This window comes from Melanerpes formicivorus, unplaced genomic scaffold (genome assembly GCF_026170545.1).
Source record: "Melanerpes formicivorus ecotype bairdi unplaced genomic scaffold, bMelFor1.0.p_v2 SCAF_4, whole genome shotgun sequence".
NCBI lineage: Eukaryota > Metazoa > Chordata > Aves > Piciformes > Picidae > Melanerpes > Melanerpes formicivorus.
The window spans coordinates 27748558-27772886 of NW_027142356.1; the positions used below are offsets into that span (position 1 = coordinate 27748558).

Below are 24329 nucleotides of genomic sequence, written 5' to 3' on the forward strand. Positions count from 1 at the left end.
TGAGACCCCACCTGGAGTAGAGTATCAAGCTCTGGAACCCCCAACACAAGAAGGACATGAACCTGCTGAGGAGGCCACAAAGATGATCAGAGTGATGGAGCTATGAAAACAGGCTGAGAGAGTTAGTGGTGGTCAGGCTGGAGAAGAGAAAGCTCCAGGGACACCTTAGAGCAGTCTTCCAGTCCTCCAGGAGAGCTGGAGAGGGACTTCTGACAAAGGCATGAAGTGACAGGATGAGAGACTTCAAACTGTAAGAAACTGTATTTAGATTAGGCATTAGGATGTTCTTCCCTATGAGGTTGGTGACGCACTGGCACAGGTTGCCCAGAGAAATTGTGAGGCTCAAATCTTGGAAGTGTTGAAAGACAGGTTGGATGAGACCTTCAGCAACCTAGTGTAGCAGGAGGTATCCCTGCCCATAGCAGGGGTTTGGAACTAAAAGATCTTTAAGGTCCCTTCCAACGCAAACCATTCTATGATTATTTGTTAATGAGAAAGCCAATAAGATGATAATTGATACCAGTTAATGAAAAAGTGTTACCAGATCACTCAATAACATGAATAGAGAGAGCGGTACTGGTGAGAGAAGAAACTTGCTGAAGCATTAGTCAGGATTAGTAATACATTAGGTGGCTTTATTCAACCACAGTGATACTTACTGCGTTCCAGTTGCAGGCCAACACGAGAGGGATACCACTGGGGACCTGTTAAAATCACAAAGCATGGCTGTTTATGTCCTGGTGGAGCACCTGAATTGCTCTTTCTGTGAGCAGTCATTTTAGCTGGTAGCTACAAATGTGAGATTAAGAAAAAAGTTTCTTTTGGTCTCAGGTATACAAAGAGAAACACCTCACACCCACATCAGAGCAGAAATCCTTTCTCCCCACTTGAGTATTGGAAGGGCCAATCTCAGTGCTGAATGTTTCATCAGTGCCCCCAAAATGAGCATGTGCCTACCACTGGGAAGTATAAAACTGAATCTGTTTATTGCTGTATTTGCCCAAACTCCATTTTGAATGTGTCAGTCTTGCCCCTCCCTTTAATATGACACTTGTTCTTCATTCTGGTCCGAACAGGTTGGTCTTTCCTCATTTAGGAGAATGAGATGTGCAGCTGGCACCAGTTCTTAGTCATGGGTTAATAAGGCAAATAGACACACAAATAGGAGAGGCTCTAAGGGAGCTAATACTGTGTTATACAGGAATTTGTAATACCTATCAACTTAAGCACCTTCCCCAGAAGCAGATTGTTGAGTGCTCTAGTTTAAAGGTTGCTCCTAAATGAACAGTAGCAGTTGGCTATTGTTATTAGGTGCCCCTTGATGATTTTGGACTGTGACCTTGTCAGGTTGTTAACACAGTTCCAGATCTCCATCTGGATTTGTTTCTCTCAGTGTCAGGGCAAGTGGGCAACGGCCCCAGAAAGACTGCAGAAGGGGTTGTGGCTGTTCAGATTGTTAACTTGCCCAGGTCCTTGTGGGGCCTGTATGAAGAGCTGGTGCCTCTACAGTTGTGCTGGCTGAATGGACAACGTCATAAAAGCCTAGAATGGTTTGGAAGGAATGCTAAAGATCATCTACTTCCAACTCCCCTCCTTGTTCCACTAGACTTGTTCCACTAGACCAGGTTCCTCTCCTCCTTGTTCCACTAGACCAAGTTGCTCAAGGCTCCATCCAACCTGGCTTCCAACACTTCCTGAGTTGCAGCCTCCACGACTCATCCTGGGCAACAGGGCAACCTGTTCCAGTGTCTCATCACCCTCATAGGGAAGAATTGCCTCCTACTGTCTAATCTCAATCCATCTTTTTCCACTTTGAAGCCATTACCCATCATCCTGTCACCCCATGCCTTTGCCTTTGTCCAAAGTCCCTCACAACACACATTGTCCAGTTCTGGGCCCCTCAGTTTAGGAAAGATGTTGCATGGCTGGAATGTGTACAGAGAAGGGCAACAATGCTGGGGAGAGGTCTGGAACACAAGCTCTATGAGAAGAAGCTGCAGGAGCTGGGGTTGATTAGCCTGGAGAAGAGGAGGCTCAGGGGAGACCTTGTGGCCATCTACAGCTACCTGAAGGGAGGTTGTAGCTGGGTGGGGGTTGGTCTCTTCTCCCAGGCAACCTGTGACAAAACAAGAGGACACAGTCTCAAGCTGTGCCAAGAGAGGTTTAGGCTGGAGGTTAGGAAGAAATTCTTCACAGAAAGAATGATTGGCCATTGGAATGGGCTGCCCAGGGAGGTGGTGGAGTCACCACTAGTGGAGATGTTTAAAAAGAGACTGGATGAGGCACTTGGTTTAGTTGATTAGATAGTGTTGGGTGATAGGTCAGACTCAATGATCTCAAAGGTCTTTTCCAACCTGGTTAACTCTGTATTCTGTATAAGCACTCCTTTGCACCACAAAGACCTGGTATTTTGCTTAACCCATGCACACATAGTTTGCTGATTGAGGTTTTTAGGGCTGACCTGCAGCAGCTTGGGGAGACCTTACACAGTTCGTGGTGTTAACTGGGATGTAGAGTTAGGAATATCTGGCAGAGAAAAGTGAGGGTAAAGGGTGCAGCATCACCACCCCCAGACATTTCCACCACAATTGTCATTATTATGGTGCCATGGTTTAGTTGTTTAGGTGGGTTGGATTGGTTGATGGGTTGGACATGATGATCTTGAAGGTCTCTTCCAACCTGGTTGGTTTTTTATTATTATTATTATTATTATTATTATTATTATTATTATTATTTCCTTTGTCACACCTCAGGATAGTTGATAGCCTGAGACCATTGACCTAACATCACCATGGACATTAAACGATGTCCCACGGTGTCCAGGGATGGTGACACCACCACCTCCCTGGGCAGCTTTTTCCAATGCCTGACCACTCTTGCAGCAAAGAAATTTTTCCTGATATCCAACCTAATCCTCCCCTGCTGCAACTTGAGGCCACTTCCTCTCATTATTTCACTTGAAAGGAGGGAGAATCTTACAGGACTTGAAAGTTAGCCCTGCTATGAGCAGGAGCCTGGCCCAGATGGTTGCTTCTACCTGAACTGTATTTCATGATGATGATGAGAGCTTGTTCACCCACCAGCTGCCAGCTAGAGGGGAAGGGGAACTGTGCACAGAGTGCACTGCACTCACTGTGCAGTGGCACCCAGCAGACTCTCATTTCAAAAGCACTTGGTCTGAGCTTTGTTGGCAAGAACAGACATTAGCTGAACCCCGTGAACCAAGGCTAATAGCAGGAGGTGAGACATCCATCAAGCAAGTTGCAAACATGTTTTTCAAGGTACCACAACAATCTGTGGCTATTAAAGCTAACAGAAAGGAAGACTGGGAAAGAGCAGCTGTTAGACTTGTCAAGGCAGAGATGATTTGCTCCAGGACAGCAGATATCAATAGTTATTTGGAACCCAATAAGCAATGTACTTGTGTTAAATTGGAATCTTCCCCCGGCACCTCCCCCCTCATATTCCAGTATGTTTCAATAAAAGCCAATTTACCTGATCCTCTGGCAATGCTTTTTAGGTATGGCTCATCATCTTCACAAGGGCAAGCAGAGGTTGTGCGTTTGAGCACATCATCCCCATTGCCAGTCCTTCAGCCTCAGTGCACCATCACACTCAAAGATTTAGACTGATGGGAATAAGCCTTTGCCACTGCTTCGCTGCAGTGACCTTCTTATCACACTACTGGGCCTTTCTGGTTTCCAGACCAGGCTTAGGATGTTGTGTGTATTTTCCTGGAGGGACCTGTACCTCTGTTAGGATGTTCCTTCTCAGGATCAAGGGGACAGACACGGGCCGTGCACACTAGCTGACATCAATTGGAAATGCTATGCAGATAGAGTGGGGGACAAAGTCTAAACACCTCAGTTTGCAAGCACATTGGTTGGGAAGTCAGAGCATGAGAGTTTCCTACTTGAAATCTTTACTTGCAGCAGAATTTAGCAAGGCTGTTCCCAAGCCTTAGGTGCTTGAGGACGTAATACAACCTGCCAGTACCTGAAGGGGCCCTGCAAGAAGGATGGAGAGAAACTGCTTACGAAGGCCTGTAGGGATAGGACAAGGGGCATTGGCTTCAAACTAGAGAAGAGCAGATTTAGATTAGTAGATTAAGTTTTTTACCATGAGGATGGAGAAACACTGGAACAGGTTGCCCAGGGAGGTGGTCAAGGCCCCATTCCTGGAGGCTCAACATGGCTATATGCAGCCTGATCCAGTTGAGGATGCTTCTTACTGCAGGGGGTGTTGGGTGTTGGCCTTTGGAGGTCCCTTCCAACCCAAACCATTCAAAAAAAATAGAGGTCCTGCAACCCCCAACCTCTCTGTATTCCTCTGGAGGTCTGACTGGTCTGCTCTCCCAGCCTGATAAGACTCATTTCAGAGGGAGGAAGCCCTACATATTCCTGGGTATCAGAGATTTGCCAGCTCACCACTTGTGCCTTCTTCCTCACTGAGTACTTTCCACAGGGATCTTCAGGAGCTGACACTAGGGCATCAGAGATTTGCCAGCTCACCACTTGTGCCTTCTTCCTCACTGAGTACTTTCCACAGGGATCTTCAGGAGCTGACACTAGGGCAGCTCTAGATTTTTACCTGGAAATTCAGGAAGCCATTCCAGTCCAGCCTGGCTCTGCAAGCACACATTCATGTCATTCTCTGGGAGGAGAGCTCTTCTTTCTTCTCAATAATGAAAAGAAGCCAAACACAGTGACTATTTATCAACTCTGTTAGCTCTTGCTATTGCCTGTCAGAATAAAGGGCTTGAAGACTCTCCTGGATGCTTAGAGACAAATCATCTGCCATCAGCAGGAGTTCTGAGCTGCATGGGGAGAGTGCATGCTCCCAGAGTAAGACAGAGACACAGCTCCAGCTGTGTGCAGCACTCCAAGGCTTCTCTGCACTGCCACACCTCACAAAGCTCCCCTTGAAGGGCTTCTCTTTTCCAGGGCAGTTTTTTCAGTAAGGTTTACTTCCCAGTTTATTCTCATTAGCACTTCCCACTGGTGCCTCCTGAGGAGGTTTATGGCAATCCAAGAATATGAATGAGTGAAGTTTATCTTCTCACTCCTGTTGCATCTGAGATCAGGAATGTAGTATTAATAGTGTTGTTATTATGACTTTTATTATTGTTGTTATCATTGTTGTTATTGCTATTATTGATGCTATCCTTATTATTATTTACTGTCTAACACTGTGCTGGTGCAGAGAGCTCAGCCATGTGGCACATGGTAGGTCACAGTCCCTGTGCATTCCTTGTGATCAGCTCCCTCATGCAGGGTTTTGGGCTTGGCTATGCATTTCACTCATGGAGCAAAGTTGTAAAAATAACATATCCAACAGATTTTGATTTGAAAAAGTGGATAGCAGAAAATAAGTCTGGCCATCATGGTTCAAACCACAGGTTTATTTAGCCGATAGTATACCCTCTGATACTGGTTCCTCCATCACATTTATTGGATTTTTAGTATTTCTGCACAACAGCCTTGGCTCTTCTTTGCAGCTTGTTTGGACAGCTACTGGTCCGAACTCTCTTCTTGGCTTTTTTATGTTTTATTTGATTGTTTCTACCCTCCCAACGTCTTTTCTTCTCTTGAAGGTCGTTTGTCTCAATCTTTAACACATCACCCAACTGCATGCACATAGACATCTGCAACCAGTGACAAGCGGAGTCCCTCAGGGATCAGTCCTGGGACCTGTCTTATTCAACATCTTTGTGGGGGACATGGACAGTGGCATTGAGTGCACCCTCAGCAAGTTTGCTGATGACACCAAGCTGTGTGGTGCAGCAGACACGCTGGAGGGAAGGGAGGCCATCCAGAGGGACCTTGACAGGCTGAAGAGGTGGGCACAGGCCAACCTCATGAAGTTCAATAAGAGCAAGTGCAGGGTCCTGCATCTGGGTCGAGGCAATCCCAGGCACAAATACAGGCTGGGCAGTGACTGGCTGGAAAGTAGCCCTGAAGAGAGAGACTTGGGGGTGCTGGTGGACAAAAAGCTCAACATGAGCTCTCAGTGTGCACTTGCAGCCCGCAAAGCCAATCAGATCCTGGGCTGCATCAGGAGAAGTGTGGCTAGCAGGTCGAGGGAGGTGATCCTCCCCCTCTACTCAGCCCTGGTGAGACCCCACCTGGAGTACTGTGTCCAGTTCTGGAGCCCTTATTACAAGAGGGATGTGGAGGTGCTGGAGCGTGTCCAGAGAAGGGCCACAAGGATGATCAGAGGGCTGGAGCACCTCTCCTATGAGGACAGACTGAAGGAGTTGGGGCTGTTCAGTCTGCAGAGGAGAAGGCTCCGAGGTGACCTCATTCTGGCCTTCCAGTATCTGAAAGGGGCCTACAGGAAGGCTGGGGAAGGACTTCTCAGGATCTCAGGTAGTGATAGGACTAGGGGGAATGGAATGAAGCTGGAGGTGGGGAGATTCAGGCTGGATGTGAGGAGGAGGTTCTTCACCATGAGAGTGGTGAAGCCCTGGAATGGGTTGTCCGGGGAGGTGGTCGAGGCCCCGTCCCTGGGGGTGTTTAAGAGCAGGCTGGATGAGGCTCTGTCCAGCCTGATCTAGTGTAGGGTGTCCCTGCCCATGGCAGGGGGGTTGGAACTAGATGATCCTTGTGGTCCCTTCCAACCCTGAATGAAACTATGAAACTATGAAACCTTTGCCCCTTCCTCAGCTGAAAGGTCATTCACAAACTCCTTGATTTTGAGTGGCATCCTCGCTCTTCACTGAGCAATCCAATGAAAGATGTCCCTGCCTATGTCAGCGGGGCTGGGCTACACAATCTGTGACCATTCCTTCCAACCCAAACTGTTCTACAATTCCATAATTCTCTCTGTTGTGATTCAAACAATATCCCCCCTATGTGCACAAGCTTCCTGTAGTCTGGAAGGGTAAGTGATTCATGATGAGTCTTAAGCCTTTTACCTTCATCTCTTTTCTCTGTCAGGAATCTGTTCCAACTTTGTGGGGAAAAAAATCCATTCATTTATTCAAAGACAAAACATTTCAGTGCTATTACAGAATCACCAAGGTTGGAAGAGACCTCAAACCTTTACAGCATCATAAATACTTTTCAGCAGAGGATGGTATTTTCTTGGAAAATGACTCAATGTTTACTTTTAATAACCTATTTTTATGAAGTGCACATGAGGAGGAAAATCTTTCATCTGGGGGGGGCAAGTTACTTGTTGCACCTAGCAGTACTTAAAAACTAAGATCAAAACATAGGCAAACTGGCTGGGTATATAAAAACTGACAGGCTATACCCAACTCTGAAACCACACATTAACACTGGATATAAAAATCAGATGCAATGCTACTAAACCACCAACAAATAATGCCACTAAACCACCACACAAATGCTTGCTAAAATGACAGTCTTGGTGCTCTGTCCAGCTGCCAGCGCCTCTATGCAAAGATGCACAGAAAACCAAGTTCTACTGGTCCTGTTGCTCACACAGTTTGATTTTTCACTGCATTTCAACAATTCCAGTAAATTAATTGACTGCCAGGCACAGGAAGTAAGGACAGTTTTAAAAGCTCAGGTGTAGTTTTAAAACTGTCTCTGTCCACACAATTCAAACTGACCTTAAAAGTGTGCTCCACCACTTCACAGAATCAGAGGTTCACAAAATGGTAGGAGTCAGAAAGGACCTCTGGAGATCCTCTAGTCCAGCCCCCCTGCTAAAGAAGGGTCAGCTAAATCAGATTGCACAGGTTCACATCCAGGTGAGTTTTGAAACTCTCAAGGAGACTCCACAACTCCTCTGGGCAGCCTCTTCCAGTGATCTGTCACCCTCAAAGTAACGAAGTTTCTTCTTAAGTTCAAGTGAAACCTCCTGTGTTGTAGTTTGTGTCCACTGCCCCTCATCCTATCACTGGGCACCAATGAAAAGAGTCCAGCCCCATGTTTCTGACCTCCACCCTTTAGATACTGACCAGCATTGTTAAGAGCACCTCTCAGTATTCTCTTGTCCAGGCCACAGGTCTCTCGGGCTCTTCTTGTATAAAAGATGCTCCAGTACCCTCATCACCTTCATGGCCCTCCCTTGGACTCTCTCCAGTAGTTCCCTGTCCCTTGTGAACCGGGAAGCCCAGAAATACACACAGTACTCCAGGGACAGCCTCACCAGGGCAGAGTAGAAGGGGAAGAGAACCTCCCTTGAGCTGCTGGCCACACTTAATGCCCTAAAATATCACAAGTGTTTTGGAAAATTTAACAAATGAGAAATCTACCTACTTGGTACTTGCTAGTAGTTATGAAATTCAAGGGGTCAGTCTGGTTTATACTAAATGTCATAAAGAACCTTCCAGGGAGGTTTTGTAGTAAGTTAGACAATCAAACAGCTGTTTCCCACGAAGTATTTATGAACTTATGCCAACCTGCATGAGAGCAAAGGTGGAACATGATGACTTCCCTTGCTGGGAAATTCATTGCGTTCCTTTGAGCATAGCCCTGCAGCAGCTAATTCCACTGGGGAGTGAGGAGGGTAAGAAATGCAAATCAGAGCTGACAGACACAGTTTGGAGATAATTAGCAGACTGACTTTCCATGATCAGCTAATTTTATTATCAGTTAAATTGTTTGCTTCACATTGTATTTCAGCAGCCATGCATCTCTAATAACAAATAGCCTTAATAATTACAAGCCGTACCTGCTGTGATACAAAGAGCATGATAGGAACAACAAAATTACTATAATCAATCAGCAGCACCATCTTGGTGAAATTTGCAGCAATACAGAGAATTCTGCAGACCACTGCGGCACAAATATTCCTCAGATGGTCACAAAAGGTTGCATGTTAGCCGAGATAGCCAACAGAACCCACTCCTGGGAATGGAGCAGGGCTGAAGTGCATTCCACCACCCTAACCAGAGCATACCACTAGTATCTATGGAGCAATAGGAAGAGATTGCTAAGGAAGAGTCACAGATCAATTATGTGAGGGAATGGTAGGTCTGTGCGTAATATCATAGAGCCATAGGATAGCTTTGGTTGGAAAAGACTTTGAAGGTCATTGAATCTAACCATTACCTAACTCTACCAAGGCTGATGCTAAGTTGTGGCCCTAAGCACCACATCTCTGTGTCTTTGAAACACCTCCAGGGATAGGGATTCTACCACCTCCATGGGCATCCTGTGCCAGTCTTTGAGAACCCATTCAGTCAACAAGTTTCTTCTAATGTCCAACCCAAGCCTCACCTAATGCAACTTGAGGCCGTTTCCTCTCCTCCTATGTGGAGAAGAGACCAACACCCACCTGGCTCAAACCTCCTTTCAGAGACCTGTAGACAGCAGGATGGTCTCCCCTTCAGCCTGCTTTTCTCCAGATTAAACAACCCCAGTTCTCTCAGCTGCCCCTCACAAGACCTGTTCCTCACAAGACCTGTTCTTCAGACCCTTCACCAGCTTTGTTGCCTTTCTCTGGGACCCACTTCAGCACCTCAATGTCCTTCTTGGAGTGAGGGTTCCAACAACACACTGATTATCTGAAAACTTGCTGAAGTTTTTTCTTGACAAGTAAATGCTGAACAGATAGAGATGTTCCATGACCACATCCTTAAACATCAGTGGTCATAAATGTTTCTCTTGGTCACAGCAGGCATTTTTAAGCATTCTCAGGCATACTTCTGAGAAAACAGGAATAAATAGAGCCATCACCACGCTGACAGTTACAGCCTTTGCTGGAGCGAAGTCTGGACACTCTTGCTTCAGTGAGCTGACAACAGTAAAGCAGGATGCTGAAATGACTTGAAGCTGTTGCTTTCTGCTTTTATTTGGAAGGAAAGACTGTGGAATTTATTGTGCCAACATTGCACCTGAGTGATTTCTGAGCATGATAGCAGGAAGTAAAGCATGCCTAAGGAACTAAGCTGGGCCACAAGACTGAGAAAGTGTTTGAAGCTGTTACTTACTGTGCTTGCCTTCACTGTATTAAATGACAGTCACCAACTACTGTAATCTGAAGGACCAAGCTTTGGGCAAACAAGGCCCCAGTGTCTTATTACACACATGGCCCCACACAAGAGGCCCTCTTTGGCTGCAGACCGAAAGATATTTGCTGCTTTGACCCACTAAATGCCAGCACAATCCCCTGGGCCTTTTCAGCGCTAGTGCAGGGGAATAGCCTTGGCCAGGTCCAGCTGTACTGACCTGGCACCATACCGAGCTCCTGAGCCCAGCTGGGCTTCCAGGAGCCAGGCCACCAACTGCACACTGCTTCCACCTCTGCCTGAATCTGTAGGGCAGAGGGCTGGCCTTGTGAAGTGTGGGTCTGGGATCATTCAAGTAGGCCACATCTTCGTTGTAGCAAAACCTTTAATATGGTTTTATCACAATATTGAAAGGGGAGGAGCAAGGTTTTAAACTAGAGTCATGTTTTTATGGGAAGTCACTGAAAAGAGCAGATTCAGTACATTCTGTTTGGTAAAATCTCAGCAGATGTTGAAATAGAATTTGGTTTTAATAGTTCCATACCCAGGGATAAATCTCTTTTATTTTGTAGCTTTTATCTCTGAATATTTCCTATGATCTATTTAATTTGCAGGCTTTCCAGAGACAATCTCTGAACATGAGTTTAATAGAAGCACCTTGACCTCTAGTTGTGGCAGGGACACAAACAGTCACTCTCTTAGTGATGTGGAATTTAGAAAGAAACAAAAATGCTATTTGACCATAAGCATCCATTTCTTTCTCCTGGTTTTTATTTTACATGACAGGATCTAGCTGCAGTCATACTGGTTGCACAGGGAAAGCAAGAACTGAGCTGGCTGAATTGTTGTCTCCAGACATGGGCTAAGACAAGGTTTGGCCAAGGTGCAGAACAGGATCACAGGATGTTAGAGGTTGGCAGAGACCTTCAAAGAGATCGTCAAGTCCACCCCCCCTGCCAGAGCAGGACCATAGAATCTAGCACAGGTTGCACAGGAATACATCCAGATGGGTCTTGAAAGTCTCCAGAGAAGGAGACTCCACAACCTCTCTGGGCAGCCTGTTCCAGTTCTCTGTGACCCTCACAGTGAAGAAGTTCCTCCTCATGTTGAGGTGGAACCTCCTGTGCTGTAGTTTACATCCATTACCCCTTGTCCTGTTACAGGGTGCAACAGAGCAGAGCCTGTCCCCTCCCTCTTGACACCCAGCCCTCAGATATTTATAGGTATTTATTAAATCCCCTCTCAGTTTTCTCTTCTCCAGACTAAACAGCATGCACCTCCCACAAGCTACTAAACAAATAAGGCCCAGCCTGGAAAAATGTTTTCATTTCACAATGATAGAATCAGAGTAGTGTTTTGGTTGGAAAAGACCTTGAAGGTTATCTTGTCCAAACATTATGTAACCATACCAAGTCTGCAGCTAAAGCACGTTCCTCAGCACTACATCTCTGCCTCTTTGAAACACCTCCAGAGATGGAGATTCAACCACTGCCCTGGGGAGCCTGTGCTAGAGAACACTTTGAGAATGCTTTCAGACAAGATGTTTCTTCTCATAGCCAAACTAAACCTCCCCTGGTGCAACCTCAGGCCATTTCCCCTCCTCCTATCACTTGTTACTAGGGAGATGAGACCAACATGTACCTTACTCCAATCTCCTTTGGGGCAATTGTAGAGGATAAGAAGGTCTCCCCTTAGCTGGCCATTTAGTTGTTCCCACTGGCCTTAACTCTAACATCTGTAAGCATTCATTCTTCCTACATAAAGCCATGTAACTGTCACCCTGGAACCTCTAGTGAAGTGCCACAGATCCAGAAGGTTATTCAGATCATGCCTCCAGCCATTCTCCTTCAGGGTCAAAATCTTGCTTTTCTTGCCTAGGATCTGTCAACAAGCACAGTCCTGTCCATACATTGGTTCCTGAGAGCAGTTAATCTTCTGTGACTGTGTCCAGATGTGGAATTCCAGCCTAAGAGGCTCTTAGAATAGAATAGAATTAACCAGGTTGGAAAAGACTTTTGAGATCATAGAGTCTGACCTACCACCCAACACCATCTAATCAACTAAACCATGGCACCAAGTGCCTCATCCAGTCTCTTCCTAAACATCTCCAGTGATGGTGACTCCACCACCTCCCCAGGCAGCCCATTCCAATGGCAAATCACTCTTTCTGTGAAGAATTTCTTCCTAACCTCCAGCCTAAACCTCCCTTGGTGCAGCTTGAGACTGTGGCTTCTTGCTTTGTCATAGTATCATAGTATCATTCAGGGTTGGAAGGGACCACAAGGATCATCTAGTTCCAACCCCCCTGCCATGGGCAGGGACACCCCACACTAGATCAGCCTGGCCAGAGCCTCATCCAGCCTGCTCTTAAACACCTCCAGGGACGGGGCCTCGACCACCTCCCTGCACAACCCATTCCAGGGTTTCACAACTCTCATGGTGAAGAACCTCCTCCTCACATCTAGCCTGTATCTCCCCACCTCCAGCTTCATTCCATTCCCCCTAGTCCTATCACTACCTGAGATCCTGAGAAGTCCTTCCCCAGCCTTCCTGTAGGCCCCCTTCAGATACTGGAAGGCCACAATTAGGTCACCTCGGAGCCTTCTCTTCTGCAGACTGAACAGCCCCAACTCCTTCAGTCTATCCTCATAGGAGAGGTGCTCCAGCCCTCTGATCATCCTTGTGGCCCTTCTCTGGACACCTTCCAGCACCTCCACATCCCTCTTGTAATAGGGGCTCCAGAGCTCGACACAGTACTCCAGGTGGGAGTCACAGGTTGCCTGGGAGTATCTTGGGATACAAATTCATCTGACTGTATTTTCATTGCAAAAATAAAACCCCAACAAAAACCCTTGATAGGAATGCCTGAATTCCTCGAGGAACAGAAAGCTCCTCTCCCTTCCACCTCTATGTTCCCAGGGAAAAACAAAACAAAAATCAGGCTTTAGCTCTATTCTGATCAGGCAATAACGGACAAATTTCTTAAGAGTCAGCATAGTTTACTTAATGAAGATCGATAGTTATTAGTGGTAAACAGAATATTATTTGTCATTTAGAGGGCAATTTATGTCACTAGCAGATGAAGGTTTCCATTTTCTTTCTGAGCAAGCAGCTGTGTAAATTCAGACAAGGAAAAACAAAAACAAAAAAACCCACAAGAGCCAGAAACTAAAAGCAAAGACGTGTCCAAGATTTAGGTTGTGTGTTTTAATGGTTGGCTACATTGTTCCTACTTTCCACCTCCAAAAGAATAATAAATAAATAAATAAGGAAAAGGAAAAGCCAGCCCTCTGCATTTCAATTCACCATGTAGCCTGCTGCAGAAAGTATAATTAATTTTGATCTTTCTGGGTGGATTTGCATTTAAATGAATGTGCGTGGGGAAGGGGAAGGGAATGAGGCTCACCATTTATTTGATTAATACCAACCACGGAGCAGAATAAAGAGAAACAGGAAAATAGATGCTCTGACAAGTCTGGAGCTTGAAGCACCGTTCCCATAAGGGACTGCCCTTAACTCAAGGAGGTGAGGAGGTGCTGAACACATGGTGCTGCAGCAGTGTGACACACAGGGCTGCAGGGCTTCATGCTGCCTTCACTGCCTGTGTGTCCGACACGTTGCAGCAGGGTGGTGGTGGGCAGGCTGCTCAGCAAAGGTGGAAGTGATCATGCCCTGGCATTCAGCACTGGGGAGGCCACTCCTTGAGCAGTGGGTTCAGGTTTGGGGCCTGCACTGCAAGAAAGACACTGAGGTGCTGGAGTGTGTCCAGAGAAAAGCAACAAATCTGGTGAAGGGTCTGGAGAACAGGCTTGGGGGGGTGAGGCTGAGGGAACTGGGGCTGTTTATTCTGGAGAAAAGGAGGCTGAGGGGAGACCTCACTGTTCTCTACAGACTCCTGAAAGGAGGTTGGAGACAGGTGGGGGTTGTCTCTTCCCCACATAGGAGGAGAGGAAATGGCCTCAAGTGGCACCAGGGGAGGTTTAAATTGGGTATAAGGAAAAATTTCTTTCCTGCAAGAGTGGTGAGGCATCAGAACAGGATGCCCAGGGAGGTGGTGGAGTCACCATCCCTGGAGGTGTTCAAGGAAGGAGTGGGCATGGCACTTTGGGACATAATTTAGTGGTGGTCTTGCACTGACTGTTGGACTTGATGATCTTAGAGGTCTTTTCCAACCTTAACAATTATTCTATAATTCTGTGATACCACAAGAGTGTGTTTTGGGTATCTTTTGACTAGGGACTGCAAGGGAGGACTGCATCCTGTGATCCACTAATATAGCCCTGAGTTTGCTTAGTGTTTGCAGGCAGTCACGTTCTGGCTTTGAAATGCCAACACCAATTAGAGAGAGATGAGTAATGAATGCCAACTGAGGATCTGTATTCTGGCAGTGATCTTTTTCTTCGATTCTCCTGTCTCTTCAAGTTCAGGAAGGGTAACAAAGATAACTGTTGTCATATCAGGGGGATATGAGAACTCCAGCAGGGTTCTCTTCCTAAATGCAAACTCTATCAGTGAAGTCTCCATTCAAAGGGTAACCTGAACTTGAGAAACAGCACTTTAAGGAACCTATATCTTCCAAACTAAATCTGTGTTTCAAGGACAAAAAATTACCCTTCCTGCTGGATCTGCTTGTCCAGATCTTAAAATGAGATTTTTTTTTTTAAACACAGCTTCATGTTTGGTGAGTTATGGAATCAATTGCTGTCTATCCGAGTCCTTCACTGGCGTGCCAGTAGCCAATCCAGCCAAAGGTTTCATAAGCAGCAAAGCAGAGCATTTCAGCACAGGCATCTGGCCATCCTAGTGACGTCAGAAAACACAAGCAGTAAGATATAAAGGCCTGCTTTAACATGTTTCTTTTAAACCCTTTGCTCATGATCAGCCTCTGCCAGGTTCTGAGAGAACAAACTGTGCTGTGCCTCACGGTGTCATGGATGTGCTGTGTTTCAGGACACCAGATAACACAGGTCCTCATCTCCTTGCTTCAGAAACCGTTTGAGTACTGCCACAATCACCATGACTGCCAAGGACACTTAGGGAGCAGCTTTTCAGAGGGGCACAGAGCTGGTGAGGTGGCTGGTTTACTGACCTTTACTACACTAGGGCAGGTTTGGAGCCCTCTTGATTCATGTTTCAGCACTATACTGCAACCATTTCTGATGTTCTCATCATAAGAAGGACATGGAACTTTTGGAGAAAGTCCAGAGGAGGGCCACAAGGATGATCCAAGGGCTGGAGCACCTCTGCTATGAGGATAGGCTGAGGGAGCTTGGGGTGTTCTGCCTGGAGAAGAGAAGACTCTGGGGAGGACTGTAGAGATGCCTCCCCAATACCTGATGGGAGCTTACAGGAAGGCTGGAGAGGGATTTTTCCATAAAGGTGTCTAGAGAGAGGACAAGGGCAAATGGTTTGAATTTGAGGGAGAGCAGGGTTAGAATGGATCTGAGGAATAAGTTCTTCAGCACGACTGTGGTGAGACTCTGAAATGGACTGCCCGGAGTGTCTGAGGATGCCCCCTCGCTGGAGGTGTTTAAAGCCAGATTGGATGAGGCCTTGGGCATCCCTACCCATGGCAGAGGGTTTGGAGTAGATGAGCATAAGAGGGACATGGAACTACTGAAGCAGGTCCAGAGCAGGGTCACAAAGATGATCAGAAGTCTGGAGCACCTCCTCTATGGAGACAGGCTGAGAGAGCTGGGGCTGTTCAGCTAGGAGGAAAGAAAGCTCCAGGAGACTTTATAGTGGCCTTCCAGTACCTGAAGAGAACCTACAAGAAAGCCAGAAAGGGACTTTTTGCAAGGGCTTGTAGTGATAGGGCAAGATGGAATGGATTGAAGCTCGAGGAGGGGAGATTTAGACTGGAGATTGAGAAGAAATTCTTTTCAGTGAGAGCGGTGAGACACTGAGACAGGTTGTCTAGGAAGGTTGTGGATGTCCCCTCCCTGGAGGTGTTCAAGACCAGGTTGGATGAGGCCTTGAGCAACCGCAACCTGGTCTAGTGTCCCTGCCCATGGTGGAGAGTTGGAATTTGAAGGTCCCTTCCAACCTAAACCATTCTATGAATCAATGAATCTTGGGTCCCTTCCAACCTAAGCTATTCTATGGTCAGAAAGCACCTGGTGGTCCAACATCCATAGCTGATCCAGCAAAGATGGCTCCACAGCTCATTTGTCCCTCCACTTCAGACATACAGTTTAGAGAAGAGTCTTGCTCCAGGCTCCCTCTGTTTCTTTAAAAGCATTCCTTCATCAATTAGCTAATAAGTGATGCTAATGAAGTACAATTGTCTTTCAATATTTGGCTGTCCAGGGGATAGTGCTCTCTCCAGCCTCTAATCAGGAAGCATTCCCTTGCTAACCCCCTAATGGCAGTGTGGGACTTGTATCTAATGGCCATGCCAAGGCCATCCACAATGAACTGAACACATCTGAACCGACTGATTTCTTTCTTAGTGCAAATTAACTTCCCATAAATTTACTGGTAAATTCACTGAGAATTAATCCCTGCTAATAAAGGAGCTAAACTGTGGTTTCTGCACTAATGATGAGGAAAAGGCAGCAGAGATCTGCCCTGCTTTGGCAGCAGATCAGACACGGGTGTGTGAGCCAGAGGCTCAGGCATGTTCCCATGTACTTCCTGGGGGAAGTTTATTTAGGCTGGTTTAATTCCCCCATCCTACCACCTTAATTAGGTTGAGCAGAGGCTTCAGTGCCTCAAAAGCACTGCCACGGGACTTGGAAAACTGCTCTTCCCATCTCAGCTATGCATCAGAGGACAAATAATAGTCCCTCTGCCCTGCTGTGAAACCAGACTCTAGTACCTGAGTGAAAAAGAGCAAACATGGTTGATTCCAGGTCACCTCCTGTGCACGCTTTAGCCCACCTGTACAGCACAAGCCCTGTCATCCTAAGCTCTCCCAGCAGGAAATGAGACTAGGCTGTCTGCCCACCTACCATAAGGCAGTCATGTAGAAGGAAGTGTAAGATACTTTTCCACAGTTATGCAGACACAACCCATGAGGTACTTGAAGATGGTGATGTTGCTCAATGAGCGTGTTCATTATTGTACTTTGAGGGATGATGTTTCACCCCAATCTACACAGCAAGCCCTTAAAAGGGCTTGAACACTTCTACTGATTTTCTGCTGTGTATAGCAGTTGAATCCCCATCCCTGGAAGTGTTTCCAAGAGGCAGAAATGTGGTGCTTGAGGTCCATGGTTTAGCACATCTTGGTAGAGAGTTAGAGAGTGGTTGGGCTCAATGATATTGAAGGTCTTTTCCAACTAAAACAGCTTTATGATTCTATGATCAGCTCAGTAGGCTTTAATTCTCCATTTCACCTGAGACTAGATATTCCCTATAGCCTAGATTACTCTACAGGGCCTTGCACTGTGCTTGTCTCAACTGAGCCATAGGCACTCATAAAAACCCCACTGTAGCTAATAATAGGCAATTCTGGTAAACAAATGTTGCTGTTTCTCATCTAGATCTGTCAATGAAACCTACTGCAAAGGCAAGAAAAGCAACAAATCCAGCTATGAAATCTCCTCTTTTTTAATGAGGCATTTAAATAACATCTCACATTTGTCCTCCAATTGTTTACATAGGATGTCATTTGTGATGCATTGTTAGAGCCCTGGAAATCTCAGCTGGGAACAATATCCCAGAGAGCAGAGAGGGCCAGTTCTGCTTCAAGCTACGTCTCAATAGATTTCACTGCCTTTCCTTTTATTGTATCTGAAATGATATCTGTAATCCTACTAATGAAATGCAATAGCATCAGATGCAGCAGCTGCCAACAAACAAACAAACCAAAAAGAAGTGAAATACTGTGATTTTTCCATTAAAGTTTTTGAGTCTATCTTCACTTTGTTTTTCCCTTTTCCTTTGCTGGTTTAAACATTACTGGGGTTATTTTTTCTGAAGGTCATCTTCTTTCTATGAGAATGTAATGGATAGCCTAGCTTTTATGTTTTAGACACCTTTAGTCTCTCTGGTTCAATAGGTCATTAGGCATATATTTAAGTCCTTCTTTGTCCCAAATGTTTCTTATGGGATCACAGCCAAAACAGACAAAAGATCCCAAGGTGGATGAAAGGCAGGTTAATTGTTCTTACTTTATAGATGAGAAAATGAAGCTTGAAAGGGAGAAAGTACCTAGCACGCAACTCACCCCAGCCAGTAGTGTGGCTCCCCAATTGGTTTTCAGTCAAGTCTTAAAGACCTAAGTCCTAAACATCACATTCATCCAAGTGTGAATCAGGAGACTTCAAAAAAACCTAGCTTTTACTGTTACCTTTAGAAGACCAAAATGCTTTTAAAACATGACCCTAAAAGTCTTTGTTAAGGTCCTGTGCTATTAAGTGCACTGCTTCTAAACCAGTAGGGTGGTCCAAACCTCAACCATGGTTTCCAGATTTGGTAGATAATGAAAAAACTCTTTGTGACCACATGTACATAGCAGAAAGCAACATTCCAGGGATGTCTGAGCAGGTGGTTTTCAGGCTGATTTAATATCTCTTTCTCCACAACTTATAATGAGATTCAAGTGCTCAGCAAAAGTGAACTGCAGCTGCTTAGTCTGGAGCTTACTCTCATTATTAAGTCCAATTAAGCTGGGAGCAAGGAGTCAGACATCAGTGCCCCAGCTAGAAATGTCCAAATGAAAGTTCTGGGCTTTAGCAGTGTCAACAACAGATATATGAGTCAGGGCTCAAATGGCAGAGTTGTGAGCACAGCTCATGCTGCAAAATATCGTCTGTGAAGCACACAGAACCTTCTGGTGGGCTACCTGATGGCTACACGACTGTGATTGCAGCTGGAGCACTCCATGCATTGTGAGCCCCTTTTGGAAACTGGCCAGAATTGGTTTTCTGTAATTCCAGCACAGAAGGAGAAGGGAGGCAGAGAAGGGAGATTTTTGGAGCCTAAGTATAAGGTACATTTTTAATCACTTTGAGGATGAAAATCATGCGGTTAACTCAGCTTGGCTTCTTTTTTATCAGCTGTGTTATGTCAATGTGGCCATTCTCATTTCCTGCCTGGCTATTACAAAAGAAGTGGAAAGTATTCCCAGCTTTCCCAGGTGTGCTTCAATTATTTTGACAGCTAAACCATAAATTAAAGCTGCACAAGTCTGTAACAGCAGATAGACTCTTGGGGTTTGTATGGAGAGATTTGCATGGATATGCCCCAAATAAGCTGAGAGGGGATCACCTAATGACACTTCTTCCTGCACAGGTCAGAAATGAAGCTGATGGGGTAGGCTAGCCTGATGGCCAAAGCAGCATGCCAAGGCAGGAATTTAGGTCTCTTCTGACATGCAGACACTGCAGAGGCAGGAAGCAACTGACTCAGAAGTTAGATCTCTGATTGTGAGCTGGGGAGGAAGATGATGGCGACTGCTTTGAGTTTAGTGGCGGGAGCTGTTGCTTACTTTGTGCTTAGCCTTGCAAAACAACAACAACAACAAAAAAGGCAAATAATTTAAGTGCGTACAAAGCTCACTGTGGCAGCAACAAGAAGTTCAAGGAGTTTCTAGTAAACCCAATTGGGTTGACAAGCACAGAGTGGCAAACGGAGCTTTAAAATGGTGTCATTTGAGGGATAATAAAATCCATCACAACGTAGTCTTCTACTGCTATCTGCTGTGTGACTAAGACAAAAGAAAAAATAAGACAAAATAAACATCATCACGTTTGCCCCTAATCTAGTCATTTGCAAAGTCAACACAGATGAAGGAGCAGTTTACCCAGATGAAATTACTGCACTTCTTAGTGTCCATCTGCAGTAACTGCTTGTCCCATGGGATTCACCTTCATTGCTCCTTTCCAATCAACTTGCTATGAAAGCAGAGAGATGGAATTTCTTGAAGACAATAGCTGGCTGTGACTGCCACCACAGTGTGCTCAGAGAATCTGCACTAGGGACAGAGTGGTGAGTCTGTGAGCTCTGCAGTCACACAGCCTGCACAGCAGGGTATTGCCTATCCCTTTGGAAACTCATTCATGTATGGATTCGAGCTGTTCCTCTGGGCTAACGTCAACTACTTAGGATAAAACTAGGGAGGAAGGAGCTTGAGATTTGCTAAAAGCCACAAGACTTTAGCAGCCTTTCTTCCAGGGAGTGCATCCAGCTCAAGGCAACTCATGGCAGGATCAGACTGTGGCCCTCTTTCAAATGTTTTGGTTTATTCAAAGCCTGATCTCCTAATATAGGGCTAATATAAAGGAAGATCCCTTGGGATTGCTCTGTGCCCCAGATATGACTTGTTTGTCTCTCTTCAGTTTGCGAGACATGTGAAGGGATCCCAGCTGACTGACAGGCCAAGACTATGAAGTCAGCTTGGGAGAGCCATAAATAGCATCATTTAGCTTCTCTGAGTCCCCAGCAGGTGTATTCATCAGGTACATGAGTCTTGCCAGGCATCAGAATTGACAGATTTCATTAACTTTCTTCAACCTGCAAATCCAGCAGTAACAGACAGTGTGGAGAAATCAGAGGAACTGCAGGTTCCCAGCAAGCCTGTGTTATCAGACAGCTCTGATTACACACAGGCAGTAGGCAGGGCACCAGCTAAGCAGTCACTGTTCTCCCTGCTACTGCTCATAATGAGTAATCCCCACAGCAGCCTTCCTCACCTCTCTGAGCCTGGCAGTTTAACATCACAGCCAGCCTCCAGAAGGGATTTACGTGATACCATACAGTCATCCTTCCCAGCATCAGCTCTGCATTCAGCTCTTGCATTTCAACACAGACCTGGTAAAATACAAAGTCATTCCTCAGGCTCTTTCCCTTGGAATCATTCTCTCAGTGGTAACTGAAAACAGGAAAGCTGCATGAAGACCCTTAGCAGACTTTCTGGAAAGAAGAACTTCCTTTGCTAGAGGGCTAATTTTAACTCATAGAATCATAGATTGCATTGAGTTGGAAGGAACCTTGAAAGGTCATCCAGTCCAATCTCCCTGCAGTAAGTAGGCACATCTTTAGCTAGATCAGGTTGCTCAGAGCCCCATCAAGCCTGATCTTGAATGTTTTTAGGAATGGGGCCTCCACCACCTCCCTGGGCAACCTGTTCCAGTGCTCCCCTACCCTCATAGTAATGAACTTGCTCCAAATGTCTAGTCATTGCCTCCTTGTCTATCACTACAAACCCTTGTAAAATGTCCCTCCCAAGCTCTCCTGTAGCTTTCCATGTACTGGAAAGCTGCTCTAAGGTCTGTGCAGAGCCTTCTGCTCTCCAGGCTGAACAGCGCCAACTCTCTCATCCTGTCTCCATAAGGGAGGTACTCTAGCCTTCTGAACATCCTTGTGGCTCTCCTCTGGACCCACTGTCACAGTGCCATGTCCTTCTTGTGTTGAGGGCCCCAGAGCTGGACACAATACCCCAGAGGTGAGGTCTCTCCAGAGCAGAATAGAGTGGCAGAATCATCATGTGCCTTAAGCTGAGGAGCTTGGTTTGTGATTTCTAAGTAATGAAAGATTTTTCTCCTTGCTCTTCACCAGACCAGCCTGGCTTCTGCTGTTCTGTTTTGAACATCTGCTTCAGGGTTTAGGGCAAACAAGAACCTGTTGGTTCTAAAATGCTGCTCTCCTTCCAGCTGCTCAACACCAGCTGAGCTAAGCTCTACTGACAGGCAGCCACAGGGAGAAGCGAGCTGGAGGCACTAACAAGTCAGTTTGAAAAGGCATGGAGGGAGAACATGCAAAGGCCTCTTGTGCATCTGGAAAATAATTGCATGGTGTGGTATTTCTGCTTATGTTTGTCCTCTGAGATGATAAGGTATCTCCTTGAATTGGCAAGAAGGATTTTATTTAAGGCACTTGGAAGTCAGTTTGGATTGTTTAATAGACACATGGAAATGTGTGTTGGAAGAGCCTGCAGAGAAGCATTTAATCTTGCCTTTGTGCAGGGAATCAGACAAGGTACACTCTGACCAGTTAGTTTGGAGGATGATATCTAAGGACCTGCCAGTTCTCCTGTGGCTTCTGGGGAACATGCAAACCAAAAGTATTAGGTAAAATTTGGCAAAGGTCCCTGGCAGGATCAGAAAATTGATTGTCCCCCATACTCAGCACTGGGGAGGCCACATCTTGAGTAGTGGGTTCAGTTTTGGGGCCCTCACTACAAGAAAGACATTGAGGTGCTGGAGCAGGACCAGGGAATGGCCAGGTCTTGGGTGGAGCAGCTGAGGGAACTGGGTTTGTTCAGCCTGCAAAAAGGGAGGCTGAGGGCAGACCTGGCTCTCTACAACTGCCTGAAAGGTGGTTGGAGCCAGGTGGGAGTTGGTAACTTCTCCGTAGTAATGAGTGATAGGAGGATGGGAAATGACCTTAAGTTGCACCAGAGGAGGTTGAGTTTGGATCTTAGAAGAAGATTCTTGACTGAAATGGTTCTCAAAGACTGGGACAGGCTCCCCAGGGAGGTGGTGTTTGAATCCCCATCCCTGGAGGTGGTTAAAAGAGGCAGAGATGTGGCGCTGAATGCTGTGCGCTAGCACCAGCCTTGGTATAGTTAGAAAATGGTTGGACTCAATGATCTTAAAGGTCTTTTCCAATCAAAACAATTCTTGTGATTCTATGAGAAATGAATGCATCCTAACACACTCCCTGAAGCAGTTAGGAGGAGGCTTAGAGATTGGACCCCACCATGAAGAAAGAATTGTACTGTCTCCTTCTCCTCTCTCTACAGGAAAGCAACAGAAAACATTTCAGTGGTTTTCCAAAGAACAAAGCTTTTCTAAGGCTGGCTGTAGAAATACCTCTGAGAAGCAGCTGTAGGATGATATTGCAGAATTCTGAAGTTTCATAGTGTCCAGAAATGATGATGTTTATTCTTGAGTGCCATCTACTGACAATTTCCTTCTTAATGATTTCCTCTCCTTGGCATTGCTTATTTCAAATGCCTTGTGTAACATTTATTAGCTTTGATGGAGGGGCCTGCAATTTTGGAGTTGAAGGAGTTAGTGTTTTATTGGGACAGCTGGCAGCTTGAAATGTTCCTTATTCCCTGAGTACCTCATTCCCTGCTGCAAACTAGGATACTCCCCACATCACGTTTCCAGTTCTCTCTTTAAATTCTGGTTTTTGTTCCACCCATTACCAGGCTCCCACCATCTGCCCTTTCTTCCCTTCCTGCTCCTTCCACCCAGAGGGCAAATTCTGGCTTCTCTAGGCTCACTCTCCTGACTTCAAAGACCAGTTCTGGTTGTGCTATGTCTTTGTGAAGGGGATTGCACCCCCAAATTTGTCTCAGTATTGCTGAGATCTTATTTCCCTCTCTTCCCTTTCTATTCTTCCCCTTCTTTCAAGAACTTTTTTCAGCAACTTTTCTGCAGTGACCTTGAAAATATTTAATGATCACTGACTGCACTATCTAGAGGTATTTTATTTTAGTTATGTGATACTTGAATTAGCATTATTATTACAGTTTTCCATTTTCTATCTGTCAGATTTCCTCCCCCAACAATCCAATACATTTTGCAAAGATAAAAATAAATTAAAGGTGAAGAGTTATTGCCAAGGACAAGAGCTTGTGAAGTGTAGCCTCCAAGGTACTTCTTTCTCCACAGAAAACATAGTATTTATAGATAAAGCAAACAGCAGCTACCTAACTCACCACAAGCAACTGAGAAAATGGGAGAAGTTTCCTTCTTGCACACTTTGGTTTTGGCTCAGTTTTACCTCTGCCAGTTAGCCAAAGGAATAAGGAAAATGGTAGTAGTCACTACCTGCACAGAACCAATTTGACTGACACTTAGAACCACAGAATCATTTCAGGTGGAAAAGGCCTCTAACATCAAGTCTATCCATCAGTCCAACACCACCATGACCCACTACACTGTATCTCAAAATGTCCTGCATAGACGCTTTTTGAACACCTCCAGGGTGGGTGACTCCACCTCTCTGGGCAGCTTGTTGCAATACCTGACCAGTCTTTCAGGAAAGACATTTCCTAATATCCAGCCTAAACCTCCCCTGCCACAATAAGAAGAGGGGCAGGAAGAACCTGCACTCCCTAGTGGACCTGGAGGGGAACACGGTGACTGAGGATGAGGAGAAAGCTGAGGTCCTGAACACCTTCTTTGCCTCAATGTTTAACAGCAAGGCAGGAGTTCAGGACGAGTGGTCTCCGGAGCTGGGCGATGGGGTCGGGAAGCAGTGTAATGCCCCGGAAATCCATGAGGAATTAGTTTGGGACCTGCTGAGCCACTTGGATATTCACAAGTCCATGGGACCGGATGGGATCCATCCTAGGGTGCTGAGAGAGCTGGCAGATGTGCTAGCTAGGCCACTCTCCATCATTTTCCTCCAGTCCTGGCTCACCGGTGAGGTCCCAGGTGACTGGAAACTGGCCAACGTGGTCCCCATCCACAAGAAGGGTCGGATGGAGGAACCTGGAAACT

The 24329-nt window shown here is 45.9% G+C and overlaps 1 protein-coding gene across 1 annotated transcript in view; it reads right to left on the reverse strand.

The window, feature by feature from the left end:
• Window positions 1–24329, reverse strand: part of TECRL (trans-2,3-enoyl-CoA reductase like) — an 81879-nt gene that overhangs the window by 32504 nt on the left and 25046 nt on the right. Inside the window, exon 3 of the mRNA XM_068137421.1 lies at window positions 660–704. Within this exon, the coding sequence (XP_067993522.1) occupies window positions 660–704 (45 nt within the window). The remainder of the gene's footprint in view (window positions 1–659; window positions 705–24329) is intronic.